The sequence below is a fragment of the Pangasianodon hypophthalmus genome, chromosome 26 (assembly GCF_027358585.1).
Source record: "Pangasianodon hypophthalmus isolate fPanHyp1 chromosome 26, fPanHyp1.pri, whole genome shotgun sequence".
Classification (NCBI taxonomy): Eukaryota; Metazoa; Chordata; class Actinopteri; order Siluriformes; family Pangasiidae; genus Pangasianodon; species Pangasianodon hypophthalmus.
Genome location: NC_069735.1, coordinates 18,093,511 through 18,110,095, shown reverse-complemented (window position 1 = coordinate 18,110,095; position 16,585 = coordinate 18,093,511). Strand labels below are relative to the sequence as shown.

The window sequence follows — 16,585 nt, the reverse complement described above, 5'->3', positions numbered from 1 at the left end:
GACAGGCAGGCAGAGATGTGTGCTGAGATCAGTGGAGGTTGGAAGGACAAATAGAGCTGAGTGTCATCAGCATAGCAGTGATATGTGAACCCATGAGACTCAATCACAGGCCCCAGAAATGCAGTATAAATAGAAAAGAGCAGTGGACCCAGAACTGACCCCTGGGGAACCCCAATTGTGAGTTGCTGAGATTCAGACACCCCTCCCCTCCATGGTACCTTGAAGGATCTGCCTGAGAGATTCCACCCAGTACAGAGCCGTTCTGGTGATGCCTGGACCAGAGAGAGTTGACAGGAGGATCTGATGATTCACATTGTCAAAAGCAGCAGAGAAGTAAAGTAAGATGTGGAGAGATGATCTTGAGGTTGATCTTGCTAGTCATAAGGCTTCAGTGATGGAAAGCAGAGCAGTCTCTGTGGAGTGGCTGCTTTTGAATCCAGACTGCTTGATGTCCAGGAGGTTGTTTTGTGTAGGAAAAGTGGAGAGTGGATTGAAAACAGCTCTTTCAAGGGGTTTGGACAGGAAAGACAGGAGGGAGACAGGTCTATAGTTGTCAACAGCAGCAGGGTTAAGTGTTGGTTTTGTAAGCAGCGGTGTAACCCAGGCCTGCTTAAATGAGGTAGGGAAGGTGCCGGTGGAGAGGGATGGGTTAAAGATGTGTGTGAGTACAGGTAGTAGTGTGGGAGAGATGGCCTGAAGAAGGTTAGAAGGGGTAGGGTTTAGAGGACACGTTGTAGGACAGGCAGAGAGGAGGAGTTTGGAGAGATCAGTCTTTGAGAGAGGGGAGAAGGAGGACAGTTGAAAGTTGCATGTAGGAGGAGTCTGTCTATGGGTGTCTGGGGTTTAGAATTGGTGCAACTTTGTTGGAAACAAAAGTGGCAAAGTCATCTGCAGGTAGGGGAAGTGGGAGTAGGGGGACAGAGAAGAGAGCTGAACATTTTTTTATTTTTATATTCTGTAGATATTTGGTCATTGGTGATTATGGGAAGAACTTAGACACAAATACATCTTAGACTCTAATACCAAACTCACATTCGTCATGCATGAAAGAGGAAATGACCAAACAGCAGATAGTGTGTATTTCCTCATCAAAGACCACAGAACCACAGGTTTTGAGCAGGTTTTGTTTTGAAACAACCACAAAAGAGAGAGATACATAGAGAGAAAGAGAGAGACAGAGAGAGAGATAACCGGGAGTTGGCAGGGGGGTGAGTTTGGGATTTTTTTCAGGGCTTTAGTTGATATTGTTTGATTATTTTTCTCTTAATCGATCAGCTGAGAGCTAATAGTGTTTCAGCATTGTCAGTGGGAGGGACTGTGAAGTTGAGTAATATACCACAGAAAGAGGAAATGACTAAACCCATCAGAACTGGAGGCAGAGACATTTAGCAATTACAACGATATGCATTTTTAATACTTTCAATTCCACAAAAGTGTCTTAATAGTGGATTGGAGTTTTTGTGAACATCAATGAAGCTTTAGTTGAGTTCAGAATGAAGATCCTCCTCATCATCCTCACCTTCCACCTGATCTCAGGTCAGTTATTCTACTTTAAATAACAAACTACAGAGTAGAGTAGGAGGAACCGTTACGATTTTATGCTGCAGTTAGTTTAAAGCTGAACTGTAGCAGTGAGAGAATTTGGAGGTGTTTATCATCAGAAAGATGACTGAAATCTTTTCATTTTGATTTGCAGGTCCAGTGCACTGCTCTGATGTGATTGGTTACCCTGGAGGTTATATCATAATTGATTTCAAACACCCAATTAATATCAAGTCTACTGTATATTTTTGCAAATTTAAAACACAAACAGTGTGTGAACCTCTGATAACAGCTCAGGGCAGTCAGCTGCTCACAGGGGTTCATAAGGACAGATTTACTCTGTTTGGCTCCAGTGGATTATTCACACTGATATTCAGAAACCTGAGTTTACAGGATACTGGAATATATCAAATTGGAGTGATTGGACTGGCAGGGAATCATAACATTAACCTGAAAGTGAACAGTGGTGAGAAATTTTAGCATCTTTGACATTTGCTACTTTAGCCTTTAATTTTTTTATGTAATCCAGTATAAAACCAGCAGGTTCAGCTGATCTAAAATAACTAGAAAATAATTTCATCTTGATTTATCTTTGATGTAGAGATTTTGCCTGGAAAAATATAAACAGAAATATAAAATCGGGTGATGTGTAATAAATTTCAAATGCAACCCTGTTCATTTTGCTTCTAGTATATAATCACAGTGATGTTGTTTACCTTTTCTTTGTGCACATAAAGCACATAAACTATAATCTACATTTAGTTAAAAGCTGAACTCATGATAGCTGTGAGATAAATAATTCTACACTAATTCAGTGTGTGTGATTGACAGATCCATGTTGTAGTGGGACAAGAACAGTAACAGGTTATTTGGGACAGACTGTGACGATCAGCTGTTCCTATCCAAGGGAGTTTATAACAAACACTAAGTCCTTCTTTAAACTGGACGGTCTCAGTGTAACTGAAGTGATCCTCACTAGTGGAAGAGAACCGCATCAGGATGGCAGATTCTCCATTTCTGATGATGGGAGGAATAAAGTTTTCAGTGTGAACATCAATGATGTGAGAGAAGATGATGGAGGAGTTTATTTCTGTGCAGTTGATAATGAAGGGACTGCCATTAATTATCACTCGCTCTTCACAGCAATTCAGCTCCAAGTCATTGGTAAGAATTTTTTGACTATCACTGATACTATTGCAGCTATTGAGATGATTGAAACAGCAACTCAGTAAATAAGAATGTTTGAAGGAATAGGTGTGGGAACTGGGGCACTACAAGGGTTACAGTCCCCTTCATTATGACTTATTTGTATTTTCATTTCTATATGAACATGGGTAAACGTTATGATGCACGTAAACAGAAGTACCACAAGACACAACAGAGAATCCAGATGGCACATCAGACACAACTCAGCCTGGTAAGACTACCATGCTGCAGTGAATTATTGAAACAATAACTCAGTTAAAAAAAATAGTTACTCTAACTGGCATAGTGATTGTTACTGTTGCTTGTTATTTGTTATTTACTCACAAGTTTTAGTAGGACATACTATATAAAATCAACATTAACAAAGTAATTCATCATCTGTGACTGTGTCTGGATGAGGACAGGCTTTATGTCAGGGATTTTTCTTTCACCAGTTTAAAGTTCAGAAGAAACCACAGTCAATATTATTACTTATTTGTGTTTTTCTTTGTTCCATTAATATATGAAAATGGTATTACATTATGGTGCATGTAAACAGAAGTAACAAGTGACACAACAGAGAATCCAGGTACGTCAGACGCACTTCAGCTTGGTAAGACTTTACAATACACACATCTGTGGTCTGTTCTCTTTGTGGAAAAGGAATTCAGGTCTAGTCATGGAGACACCTGCACAACTTGTTGGTTCCTTATTGCTAAGGAGTTCAAGGCTTGGGTTTGAGACAGATGATTTGATTTTTTTTTTAGCATGTTTAATCCATTTAACCTTGTAAATGGATTAAACATGCTAAAAAAAAATCAAATTACATTACAGTGTTTTGCTGTCACTGATTTTGAAATGTTGAAAAGTTTAAATACACTGAAACATGTTTAAAGGGTACAGTGTTAAAACATGTTCAAAGATGAAAGCATTAGAACATTAAAATATTGCTATGATATTCCAGTTGTTTGCTAGGGTGTTGCTAGGTGGTTGCTATGGTATTCCAGGTGGTTGCTATGCCAACCCAGTTGATTACTAGGATGTTGCTAGGTGGTTGCTATGGTTGCTGTAGCTCCTGTGGTTTGGTCTGCATGGCCTTCCAACCAAAACAAAAAAAGTATCCCTAAGTCTTCCCTGTGGACAAATGACCAACTTTGCAGTGTGGCTACTGGCAACCATAACCATGGCAACCATAACTACAATCTTTCCAAAAGCTCAAGCACCCCACAAAAATGTAAAGAATGTTAAGTTTATGATAATCTTTGATTATCTTCATCATCCACATCAGTCTTTGTCTCATCACCTGAGATAAAATTCACTTGCATAATTTGGCCAGAGCCTCATCATCATCTCTTCACTCTTCTGATCTTGTCTCCAGATTCCTCTATCATCATCTCTGTGGTTGTCTGTGTGATTCTGCTGCTGGGTTTTGGATTAGCACGGATCTTCTACAAGCAGAGATGGAACAAGTCACAAGGTATGTCAAATTGAAAACACAAGAGAACACAGAACATTTTATCTATACCAAATCGCAAAATGTTTAGATTTAAAATATTACAAATAAGAACATTATTCGCTTTTCCCTTATAAATTAAATCAGAAAACTACAGTCTGGGATTGTAAAACATGTTGATATATGCTGGTTATATAAGACAAAAAATCATTCATGTTATGTTATGTTACGTTCCCAATCAGGTGTATTGATAAGTGATTTTTTTTAATTGCCAAAGACATATGACTTCCTCTTTCACAGGTTCCTTGCACAGAAATGAGATGAAAGGACTTTTAGAAGTGAGTATTTGAGTATTAAACAGGACTTTCCTGTTTAATATTAAGTTGTATCTCAGTTCTAAAAGCCACTGTAGATTGAGGCAGTCTGTCTTTTGGAACTTCTTGTAAATGAAAGCATGGTTTATTTCTTATTCGTCAGTGGTTGCTTTTGAAAGAGTGGTGTGGTAGTGATAGGTTATTCACTTAAAAAAAACTTTTAAGGCTGTGTATGAGCTTCATTGTGAAATGGTATATCTTCATGATTCACAGTCAGAATTGCAAGTGAGCTATATCTGCCAATTGTTTCAAACACTACATAGACTCACGGTTCCTTTCAATTTTACTTGAATTGATTCCCCAAATATCAAGTAAATTACTAGTTTCCCCATTATTCCACTGAATACAGTCACTGCTGTTTCTGTACTCCCCTTCTTGTTTTGCTGAACTGCTGACACTGGATGATGACGATGACAGTGATGTGTGCATGCACATTAAAGTGTGTTGCGAAAAAGCCACGTATATTCCAATCAGACTGTTCTTACTCATGTCACATACCACTCATGCCACTTATCGGATATGAATACAATCTAGAATCAGTTGCAAAAGAGGCTCAGGTCTGATTTAAAATGATCATTTTTTTTAGTTTTTTAGTCCACACAGTCCTGTCTCTGGTTTCCCCCTCACACCTCAACTATATTTATGTCATCATAGTCTCCTCTGGCGGGTAGATGTCATGCACATGTGAGCATATACATGAATTGAACCTGTTTTTTAGAGATAGTTCAAGATAAATACCATACCACATGAACATCCAGTGAAGCAAAAACAGAGAAAGAATTTACCTCAAAACACCTTGTTGTTCTGAACACCTTTCAAAAGCTCCATATGCATAACCCCAGAGCTCTATATTTCCACATGACAAGTTTGGAACAGTGCCAAAGTCAATAAACACTGTTATGTTTCATGACAGGTAATGAAGTACCCCTTCATCATAGTGTAGCTGAATAGAAGAGAGTAATGGGAATGTGCAGATGTTTATTTATCTCTGGATTTCTAAGACACTTTCCTTCCTTTTTTTTTTAGATTCCCCACTATGAGGAGGTTAAAGACCACAGACCCTATTCAGATACTGAAGCAACTGCATATTACTCCACTATTCCTCTGTCCACAATCCCCTCTGACCCGCCGAACACTGTGTACGCCACTGCACAGTTACCCACAATCCCCTCTGATCCCCCAAACACTGTTTACGCCACTGCACAGTTACCCACAATCCCCTCTGACCCGCCGAACACTGTGTACGCCACTGCACAGTTACCCACAATCCCCTCTGATCCCCGAAACACTGTGTACGCCACTGCACAGTTACCCACAATCCCCTCTGATCCCCGAAACACTGTGTACGCCACTGCACAGTTACCCACAATCCCCTCTGATCCCCCAAACACTGTGTACGCCACTGCACAGTTACCCACAATCCCCTCTGATCCCCCAAACACTGTGTACGCCACTGCACAGTTACCCACAATCCCCTCTGATCCCCCAAACACTGTGTACGCCACTGCACAGTTACCCACAATCCCCTCTGATCCCCCAAACTCTGTGTACACCACTGCAGAGTTACCCACAATCCCCTCTGATCCCCCAAACACTGTTTACGCCACTGCACAGTTACCCACAATCCCCTCTGATCCCCCAAACACTGTGTACGCCACAATCCCCTCTGATCCCCCAAACACTGTGTACGCCACTGCACAGTTACCCACAATCCCCTCTGATCCCCCAAACACTGTTTACGCCACTGCACAGTTACCCACAATCCCCTCTGATCCCCCAAACACTGTGTAAACCACTGCACAGCTACCCACAATCCCCTCTGATCCCCCAAACTCTGTGTACACCACTGCAGAGTTACCCACAATCCCCTCTGATCCCCCAAACTCTGTGTACACCACTGCAGAGTTACCCACAATCCCCTCTGATCCCCCAAACACTGTTTACGCCACTGCACAGTTACCCACAATCCCCTCTGATCCCCCAAACACTGTTTACGCCACTGCACAGTTACCCACAATCCCCTCTGATCCCCCAAACACTGTGTAAACCACTGCACAGCTACCCACAATCCCCTCTGATCCCCCAAACTCTGTGTACACCACTGCAGAGTTACCCACAATCCCCTCTGATCCCCCAAACTCTGTGTACGCCACTGCACAGTTACCCACAATCCCCTCTGATCCCCCAAACACTGTTTACGCCACTGCACAGTTACCCACAATCCCCTCTGATCCCCCAAACACTGTTTACGCCACTGCACAGTTACCCACAATCCCCTCTGATCCCCCAAACACTGTTTACGCCACTGCACAGTTACCCACAATCCCCTCTGATCCCCCAAACACTGTGTACGCCACTGCACAGTTACCCACAATCCCCTCTGATCCCCCAAACACTGTTTACGCCACTGCACAGTTACCCACAATCCCCTCTGATCCCCCAAACACTGTGTAAACCACTGCAGAATTACCCACAATCCCCTCTGATCCCCCAAACTCTGTGTACACCACTGCAGAGTTACCCACAATCCCCTCTGATCCCCCAAACTCTGTGTACACCACTGCACAGCTACCCACAATCCCCTCTGATCCCCCAAACTCTGTGTACACCACTGCAGAGTTACCCACAATCCCCTCTGATCCCCCAAACTCTGTGTACACCACTGCACAGTTACCCACAATCCCCTCTGATCCCCCAAACACTGTTTACGCCACTGCAGAGTTACCCACAATCCCCTCTGATCCCCCAAACACTGTTTACGCCACTGCACAGTTACCCACAATCCCCTCTGATCCCCCAAACACTGTGTACGCCACTGCACAGTTACCCACAATCCCCTCTGATCCCCCAAACACTGCTTACGCCACTGCACAGTTACCCACAATCCCCTCTGATCCCCCAAACACTGTGTAAACCACTGCAGAGTTACCCACAATCCCCTCTGATCCCCCAAACTCTGTGTACACCACTGCAGAGTTACCCACAATCCCCTCTGATCCCCCAAACACTGTTTACGCCACTGCACAGTTACCCACAATCCCCTCTGATCCCCCAAACACTGTTTACGCCACTGCAGAGTTACCCACAATCCCCTCTGATCCCCCAAACACTGTGTACGCCACTGCACAGTTACCCACAATCCCCTCTGATCCCCCAAACTCTGTGTACACCACTGCAGAGTTACCCACAATCCCCTCTGATCCCCCAAACTCTGTGTACACCACTGCACAGTTACCCACAATCCCCTCTGATCCCCCAAACACTGTTTACGCCACTGCAGAGTTACCCACAATCCCCTCTGATCCCCCAAACACTGTTTACGCCACTGCACAGTTACCCACAATCCCCTCTGATCCCCCAAACACTGTGTACGCCACTGCACAGTTACCCACAATCCCCTCTGATCCCCCAAACACTGTTTACGCCACTGCACAGTTACCCACAATCCCCTCTGATCCCCCAAACACTGTGTAAACCACTGCAGAGTTACCCACAATCCCCTCTGATCCCCCAAACACTGTGTACGCCACTGCACAGTTACCCACAATCCCCTCTGATCCCCCAAACTCTGTGTACACCACTGCAGAGTTACCCACAATCCCCTCTGATCCCCCAAACACTGTTTACGCCACTGCACAGTTACCCACAATCCCCTCTGATCCCCCAAACACTGTTTACGCCACTGCACAGTTACCCACAATCCCCTCTGATCCCCCAAACACTGTTTACGCCACTGCACAGTTACCCACAATCCCCTCTGATCCCCCAAACACTGTGTACGCCACTGCACAGTTACCCACAATCCCCTCTGATCCCCCAAACACTGTTTACGCCACTGCACAGTTACCCACAATCCCCTCTGATCCCCCAAACACTGTGTAAACCACTGCAGAGTTACCCACAATCCCCTCTGATCCCCCAAACTCTGTGTACACCACTGCAGAGTTACCCACAATCCCCTCTGATCCCCCAAACACTGTTTACGCCACTGCACAGTTACCCACAATCCCCTCTGATCCCCCAAACACTGTTTACGCCACTGCACAGTTACCCACAATCCCCTCTGATCCCCCAAACACTGTTTACGCCACTGCACAGTTACCCACAATCCCCTCTGATCCCCCAAACACTGTGTACGCCACAATCCCCTCTGATCCCCCAAACACTGTTTACGCCACTGCACAGTTACCCACAATCCCCTCTGATCCCTCAAACACTGTGTACGCCACTGCACAGTTACCCACAATCCCCTCTGATCCCTCAAACACTGTTTACGCCACTGCACAGTTACCCACAATCCCCTCTGATCCCTCAAACACTGTGTACGCCACTGCAGAGTTACCCACAATCCCCTCGGGATTTTGGATCCCCTTCCTGATATTTCGGGATCGGGATGTTTACCTGAGAGCACAGAAGACAATAAATTTCACCTTTGATTTAAATTTTATGATTAGCTCTTTAATAAAATGTTTCTAAAAAGAACATGGATGAAATTCCTTAGACTTAAATAAACTGTAAATTCTATTTATTTGCACAGTTTGTTTTACATTCAATAAATACATATAAAATTTTTTATATTGTATTCTATCAGGGGCCCCAAAATTAATATTTGATGATCTTTGTGACGTGACATGTAATGACCCATATTCCTTTTTTGATTTAATTAATTTAATAATGGAACAATAATGTGTGATCACCACCAGAGTGCACTCTTTCTGCTGTCTTTATAAAATACATTTTTACTCAGTTACTTGAACCTTAGTAACTTTTCTCATTGTACATAATATCTAGCAAATATGCTACAGAAACTTCATATCCTTTCTAAATATGCTATAATAAATCTATTATACTTGTGTAATTCTCTACTTTCCAAAGCAACCGTTCATCTGAGAAAGATGTTTTGTAAATGTAATAATTTAATGCTCTCTTTGTTTCTTTGTTTACCATCCATCTGATTTTGGCGTTTGAATAAGATGTAGTTAATTAATTTTTTTTTTTATTCTGCAATCTGTCTGGCTGAATCTTGGGTCTTTCTTTTTTAATGTATGGACAGTTAAATTGTATATATGGGCATAAAAGCCTAATTTAAATTTGCATGACTTAAAGAAAATAAAAAGAATAAGCACACTGTATAATGGCTTGCACAAATGTTCACTCAAAAGCAAACTGAGAAAATAGTAGTTCTGCGCTGCTCTGTACTTAACCCAACTAGCTGGTTAGTTTCTTTCATTTAACTTAAAACATAACAATTCAGTACTGGAAGTTATTCACCTATATAATGGGCAATGTTGTTGGGTAATTTAGCGTACCTGGCACAAAATCAACTAATTCAGGTGAGTTTTTATAAAAATAAATGAAGAAATCAACTTTCTCACTCTGAGACTGAGTCCTTGCCATTTTCCACCTGCAGAGATGCAACAACCTGCGCACTGTGAAGTCAAATTTCCATCACTACTGCATACTCAAATGGTCAGTTAGTAATAATAGCTACAAATAGATATTTTTAGGCTATACTGAAAACGCTTATGGAGCTAGCAGACAGTGCCTGAATTATCTGAAGGTCCAAATTGCCTGGATGCCTGTAGTTTGCTATTCCTATTAAATTACTTGAATAAAAGTAAAAGTGACATGTCATTGTAGTACTCTAATGTTTAGCAAAAAGTATAATGATACCTTAAATTGTATGTATTGATTGATTGATTTAGGTTTGTTTATGTACAATTCACTCAACATCAAACATAATACTAAAATATCCAGCTTTTGCATTAGAGGTGGCTTTTAACAACATGCTTAGGAATGAGAGTTAGTTTATAGCAAAGTTTCACAATGTTGCAGGTCTTTTTTTTAATCCCCACTCACTTGTTTACTCACTCACTCATTTACTCACTCACTCAGTCATTTACTCACTCATTTATTCACTCACTCACTCACTCATTTACTCACCCATTCATTTATTCACTTACTCACTCACTCACTTACCTGCTCACTTGCTCACTCATTTGCTCACTCATTTGCTCACTCACTCACCTCACTCACTCCCTCCAAACAATAACATAAAAATGATCAAACCCACTAGGGACAAATATATTAGGTAAACAGGCATCTGACTTTTTTCTCTCTCTACAAATGTGCGCTGTATGACCAGGGCTGGATTAGCAGGAGCAATGCGCAGATAAGAAAAACGCTCTTCTGGGATCAGGAATGGAAACAACAGCACCCCATTGGGAATTCCAGTATAACATGCAATCACAGATCCATCGCTGACATCCACAAATCTCACCATCCGACTTATGTTCAGGTTGCCTATGGTATACCACCATCCCAGTTGCACCTGCACTGTTCTTGGCTTCTTGCGTATCCTGAACGAGTATTTGCAGGATGTCAGAAGCATGTAGGATTCCCTGTTTCTGCTGAGACCCCAGAAGCCCCTTTCAGCTGTCAAAGGTTCTACCAAATTCATGCCGGCCGAGCGTTGACACACGCCGAGAGTCCAGTGCTTACTGTCTCCCACCTCAACGTTCCAGCAGTGGAAGCCATCACTGTATCCCTCAGATCCCAGCACCAAGCGGTTCCCATGAAATGGAATAGGGTTCGGCCGGATGTAGGATGACTTTCCTACACTTGCCAGGTCATCTGATATGAAAAAGTCCTCAGGAGCGCTGTTTAGATCTAGGAGGACCGGGTCTGGACAGAGAGAAAAAGCAGTCAAGCGGGATTACTGCTACCAGGTGATTTAACTGACTTCACGTTATCATACCTTTTGAGTAAAACCAATCCTTAAATTTTTACTCACAGTAAAGGAAGATGTCCGTCATCTTCTCCCACACTCGGTATCCCAGATTCCCCACATGTTCAGCCATGTTGATGAGATTTTCTGAATGTAACTCTGAATCCAACATTGTGCATTGAGCTCTGAAACAACAGACACAAACAGGAAATTTATCAACCATTGTGTATGTTATCACATGAGAGCCAAAAATGACAGGATGTAAACTTTAATAATCTTTTTTTTTACTGAATGTTTTCCAGAAAGTATATAGCATTCACTCATATACCAGCCATCATGGGAGGATTTATAATCTATGGTCAAAACACAATCTAATTAGTTAAAAAAATTAAACCAGAAAAAACAAAGTACAAGAAAAAAAGGAAACAAAGAACTAAGAAGGACGTAACTAGAGAACACAGCTTAGAATTGCAGCTTTAACACATGCAAGACTTACAAGTGATACCATAAATACTGTCTGTTGAAATAACAGAACAAGACATGAAATAGATAAAACAGGCAAACAAATATAACTGACAGTTTTAAAGGCCAACTCTGAGCTGCACCTGAGGAAAACAGGAAGAGGAAACAGGAACAGGAAAGTACTGAGCTGTATATAAAAAAACATACCTCTGCAGTACAAAGTTATAATTCTGAAAGACAAGAAAACCAATAATGCATGTTACACACTACAATAAACCCCCACAAAAAACATATATTTGAAAAGATTTCCTTATTTCCTCTATACTTCAAGTGTCCAGTGAATAGTGTTGAACTTACTCTTATCATATTTATTGTGGACATACACTCACCATTCACTTTAACAGGAACACTTCTACCCCTGCTCATTCATAAATTTATTCAACCAATCAGTCATGTGGCAGCAGGACAATGCATAAAATCATGCAGATACAGGTCGAGATAATGGTCACATCAGAATGGGGGAAAAATGTGATCATGTGACTGTGGCATGGTTGTTGGTGCCAGATGGGCTGGTTTGAGCATTTCAGAAATTGCTGATCTCCTGGGATTTTCACACACAACAGTCTTTTCCACAGAATCATGCAAAAAAGAAAGAAAAAAACAACCAGTGAGCTGCACCAGTGTGTGGAAATGCCTTTTTGATGAAAGAGGTCAGAGGAGATGATGATGAAATGATCAGACTGGTTCCACTTGACACAATGGCTTCAGTAACTCAAATATCCAGGTGATGTTTTTTTTTTTTTTTTTTAAATTTACTAAACTATCTCATTTCTGTGATACTGTAGCCTCAGATTCCTGTTCTTGGCTGACATGAGTGGAACCCGATGTGGTCTTTAGCTGGTGTAGCTCATCCACTTCATGGTTCAGTGTGTTCTGAGATGCTTTTCTGCTTTCCCCAGTTGTAAAGAGTGGTTGTTTGAGTTGATTGGAAAATGGCATGAAAAATTGCATTGCAAAAAAAAAGCCAAAAACCCCAAAAGCTAGACCGGGAACATTAGCAGAAATTTAGAAATGAACAAAATCGATAGACATTACATCATTTATGAATGACGTCCTTGCTCTTTGGGAGGGCCCAGATTTTTGCGTTACGCAGAATGTTAACTGAATGCCTTTTGGAAAAGTATTCTCTTCTGCTGTGAATAACGGAGTGTAACACTGTGTAAAAACAATGGTTAATTTAATCCTAACAGATATCAGCAACTTTACCTGCATAAATGTGGCATCTTCAGTCTCCATTTCTTCTTCCACCTCCCTCACTCTGTCAGAAAGAAGCAATATCTCTCTTTCTATCCTTTCCTCCACCTTCCCTCTCTTTCTTGCCACTTCTTTCTTCAGTGCTGTCATTCTGGCCTCCTCCTCTTTCCTGAGGAAATGGTGAAACTTCTCAAATTCTGTTTTTATCTGCTTCTCTGCCTGCTGGGCCTGAGACTGAGAGAGAAATTGAGATTAGAGAGAAAAATAGACACAGATGGCAAGGAAGAGATGCGTCAGAAAACATTAGGTTTTCTGACATCTTCGGGTCAGAGGTGCTTTGTTTCTTATGACGAGCTGCATTTTTTTTTTTGTCCTAACCCTAACCCTAACTTCAAAAGAGACAATAGGTTAACACAAAGTACGTTTTACTTACATAACAAAACCTACAAGCCAGAACCAGGCATTCACAAACCTGAAACAGGGCTGTTTCTTTTATGAAATATAAGCAGGTGATGTTTTCACCGAATTACCTGAATGTACTTGGCAATTTGAGCTTTTTGACTGGTGCCATTCTTTAGAGACTGCAGAGCTTTTTCAGCTGGACGGAGTGCAGCTTTAATTCGGTCCTGATAAAAGATGAAATCAGGGACATGAGAACAAAAGCAAATAAAGTGTTACTACATTTTCTGTTGCATTAAAGCTTGAACTGTATGTAAGAACAAAATCTTTGTTACTCAGAAATATGTTGCGTTACAAAAGAAAAATGTCTTTCAACCTCAATGGCCCAGATTAACTTTCAACTGTAAAACACTTATTAAAGCCAAACGAATATATAAGAAATATAGTTTCAAGTTCCTGAAAATTTTGTGATTGTTTCTGAAAATTGTCAAAAAACTCATTAAAGGAAAAAAAATCACCAGGAATGATTCACATATTAATCTTTATAATTAACACGTGATCTTCAACACCATCCAAGATTTATTTAAAAAAAAAAAAATTCTGAGGTTTTTTTTAGTTCTTCTAAACTTCTTTCATCAACATGCTGCTCTATTTTTACTTTAGTTAATGGTTTCCTACATTACCCACAATGCCATTGGACTACCTGCTGATAGTGGTGCAGTGGGATTTAAGCCCTCACTTCATCTCTACCTAAAGAGAACAATGTGGCGGCACTTTAATCATTTAGTTTGTCCAGCTCTCTCACCTCCTCTTCTGTACACTCTGCTCAAACAGTTCGCTTCCAAAGCTTCAACTTTCATGCTAATACCAATCAATGACATCATGCTCATCATCTCTAACTAGCCAAGCTGAGTCACTGCCATAACTCATTAAATAATTTTACCTCTGTACACTACAGTGCATTTGAAATGAAGCAATGAAGATGTGATTGATGTGTAGACCTTTATTTCAAGGGGTTTAACAATTTGGTACATTCTTAAAAAGAAGGAATGCACTGGCGAGCTCAGCAACACCAAAAGGCCTGGAAGACAACTGAAGACAAGTAAAGGGGATGACTGAAGAATTCTTTCCTTGTTGAAGAAAAACCCCTTCACAACATCTAGCGGAGTCAATAACACTCTGGAGGAGGTAGGCCTATCACTTTCAAAGTCTACAATCAAGACACACTTTCATGAATGTAAACACTCAAGAACAGAATGGTCAGATTAGACCTTGCCAAAAAACCTCTAAAAAAGCCTAAGCAGTTCTGATGCAAGATTAACTTGTACCAGAATGACGGGAAGAGAAGAGTATGGAGAAGGAAAGGAAGGTCTCATGATCCAAAGCATACCACATCATCCGTCAAACATGTGGAGGAAGTGTTATGGCATGGGCATGTATGACTGCTAATGGAACTGAGTCACTGGTGTTTATTGATGATGTGACTGCTGATAGAAGCAGCAGGATGAATTCTGCAGAGTATAGAGCTACTTTCTGCTCAGATTCAGTCAAAGGCTGCAAAACCAATAGGACAGCGCTTCACAGTACAGATGACATACCACAACATACCACGAAAGCAGCCCAAGAGCTTCTCAAGGCAAAGAAATGGAATGTTCTTAAATGGCCGAGTCAGTCACCTGACCTTACTGAAGACAAAACTGAAAGCAGAAAGACCCACAAACAAGCAGCAACTGAAGGCGGCTGCAATAAAGTCCTGGCAAAGCCTCAAGGGAGGAAACTCAGCATTTGGCGATGTCCATGGGCTCCAGACTTCAGGCAGTCATTGACTGCAAAGGATTTGCATCCAAGTATTAAAAATAATCCTAATATGATTATGATTAGTTGATTATGTTATGATTATGTTAGTTTGTCCAATTACTTTTGAAACAAGTAAAACACCTTGAATTAAAGCTGAAAGTCTACACTTCAATTACATCTTGATTGCTTCACTTCAACTCCATTGTGTTGGTGTACAGACGCAAAATTACCAAAATTCTGTCACTGTCCGAATACTTGTGGAACTGTCTGTAGCTGCATTGCATTCTGGGATTTTGAGTCCAGCATTTATTCCAAAGTCTCCGCTAGTTCTGCTCTGGATTTCTCATTAATATGATGGTGAACACCATTGTAACTGCACCAGCAATAACAATGCCCCCCTGTGAAACCAGCACAACACACAAACATTAACTTATCAAAGGAATAATGCACCAACCTACAAACTAGCACCAGAATCACCAAACACACCATAAATACTTCAATATAAAGAGGTTTAACGTGTGTCAGGGTGGAGTTTTCCTTTATAGCACAAGGTTTATTAGGCAGCTTTTTTTTTTTTTTTAAGAATATGGATAGATAATCATTTTTCATTTTAAGAATATGGATAGATAATACAGTACAGCAGGCAAAGTTTAGTGGAAAATAAGAAAGACAACTGTTGCACTTGAATTATGCTATTAAGACTGCTAAAAGGCTGAATAAGGTAAGATCTTATCAAACAAAGCTTCCTTCCCTGCCCTTGCTTTTTGCACAACCGCACCCTTTCCTGTCTGTCTGTCTGTCTCTCCCTATCTGTCTCTCTTACCTTGCGTTGTCGTGCAGCATGTGTGAGAAGCTGAACTCTGTGCAATCTGTGACTTTCTTTCCTGCACTTCGAACATATGACCTCATCATCAGTTTTACAGAAGAACTGGACTTTCTCTCCATGTTGAGCACATTTGACTTCACCGTCACTCTCTCTCTCCTTCCTCTCCCTTTCTTTCTCCCTCCGATAGGACTCGCAGGTGTTCCTCAGAGCCAGGTTGGCCACGGGTTCCTGCAGAGACACCGTGCGACACACGGGACATGTCCGACTGGTGTTTACATTCCAGTGTTTTCTGAGACATTGGCGGCAGAAAGTGTGTCCACAGCAGAGGAGCAGAGGATCCTGATAAAGCTCACAACACACTGGGCACGAGAGATCATCTTCTAGAGAGGATGCCATGAAGGAGACACTGAAATCCAAGGCAGATGGAGAGATCTTAAGTTATGAGCATATCAGAAGAGCTCTTGTGAAAGTGAAAACTCTGAAGACTTCCTGATAGAGACCGCCTCCTGGGTGGGGAAGTGAATGTAATTGGTGTATAAAAAAACAGAGGGATGGGCAGAAAGTGA

At 41.4% G+C, this 16,585-nt stretch overlaps 2 protein-coding genes across 3 annotated transcripts; one reads left to right on the top strand and one right to left on the bottom strand.

Moving 5' to 3' along the window:
* The first annotated feature begins 1,083 nt into the window (after positions 1–1,083).
* LOC117596143 (polymeric immunoglobulin receptor-like) lies at positions 1,084–2,982 on the top strand. Its single transcript, XM_053229904.1, has 4 exons — positions 1,084–1,536; positions 1,697–2,008; positions 2,374–2,706; positions 2,903–2,982. Exons 1-4 carry the CDS (start codon positions 1,494–1,496, stop codon positions 2,980–2,982), a joined length of 768 nt encoding a protein of 255 aa, XP_053085879.1. The 5' UTR covers positions 1,084–1,493.
* Positions 2,983–3,206: 224 nt separating this feature from the next.
* Positions 3,207–16,510, bottom strand: LOC113526760 (E3 ubiquitin-protein ligase TRIM35). 2 transcript variants are annotated; one of them, XM_026914085.3, is made up of 7 exons: positions 16,017–16,510; positions 13,528–13,623; positions 13,010–13,231; positions 11,951–11,973; positions 11,348–11,466; positions 10,835–11,238; positions 3,207–4,175 (listed from the first exon to the last, which is right to left on the bottom strand). In XM_026914085.3, the coding sequence occupies exons 1-7, from the start codon at positions 16,413–16,415 to the stop codon at positions 4,074–4,076; spliced, it is 1,365 nt and encodes a 454-aa protein (XP_026769886.3). In that variant the 5' UTR covers positions 16,416–16,510; the 3' UTR covers positions 3,207–4,073. The 2 variants fall into 2 exon arrangements, with proteins under 2 accessions (XP_026769886.3, XP_026769885.2); XM_026914084.3 differs by lacking the exon at positions 3,207–4,175 and having other exon boundaries at positions 9,020–11,238; positions 16,017–16,509.
* Positions 16,511–16,585: the final 75 nt, after the last annotated feature.

What these genes read in the sequence shown, in the direction of transcription:
- LOC117596143 (XM_053229904.1), top strand. Translation starts at nt 1,494, where the DNA reads ATGAAGATCCTCCTCATCATCCTCACCTTCCACCTGATCTCAG. An exon ending in CACCTTCCACCTGATCTCAG is followed by an intron (nt 1,537 to 1,696) that starts GTCAGTTATTCT and finishes TTTGATTTGCAG; the next exon opens with GTCCAGTGCACTGCTCTGAT. An exon ending in AATTCAGCTCCAAGTCATTG is followed by an intron (nt 2,707 to 2,902) that starts GTAAGAATTTTT and finishes GCACGTAAACAG; the next exon opens with AAGTACCACAAGACACAACA.
- LOC113526760 (XM_026914084.3), bottom strand. Translation starts at nt 16,415, where the DNA reads ATGGCATCCTCTCTAGAAGATGATCTCTCGTGCCCAGTGTGTTGTGAG. An exon ending in AAGATGCCACATTTATGCAG is followed by an intron (nt 11,974 to 13,009) that starts GTAAAGTTGCTG and finishes CTTGTCTTTCAG; the next exon opens with AATTATAACTTTGTACTGCA. An exon ending in TATAACTTTGTACTGCAGAG is followed by an intron (nt 11,467 to 11,950) that starts GTATGTTTTTTT and finishes CTGTTGTTTCAG; the next exon opens with AGCTCAATGCACAATGTTGG.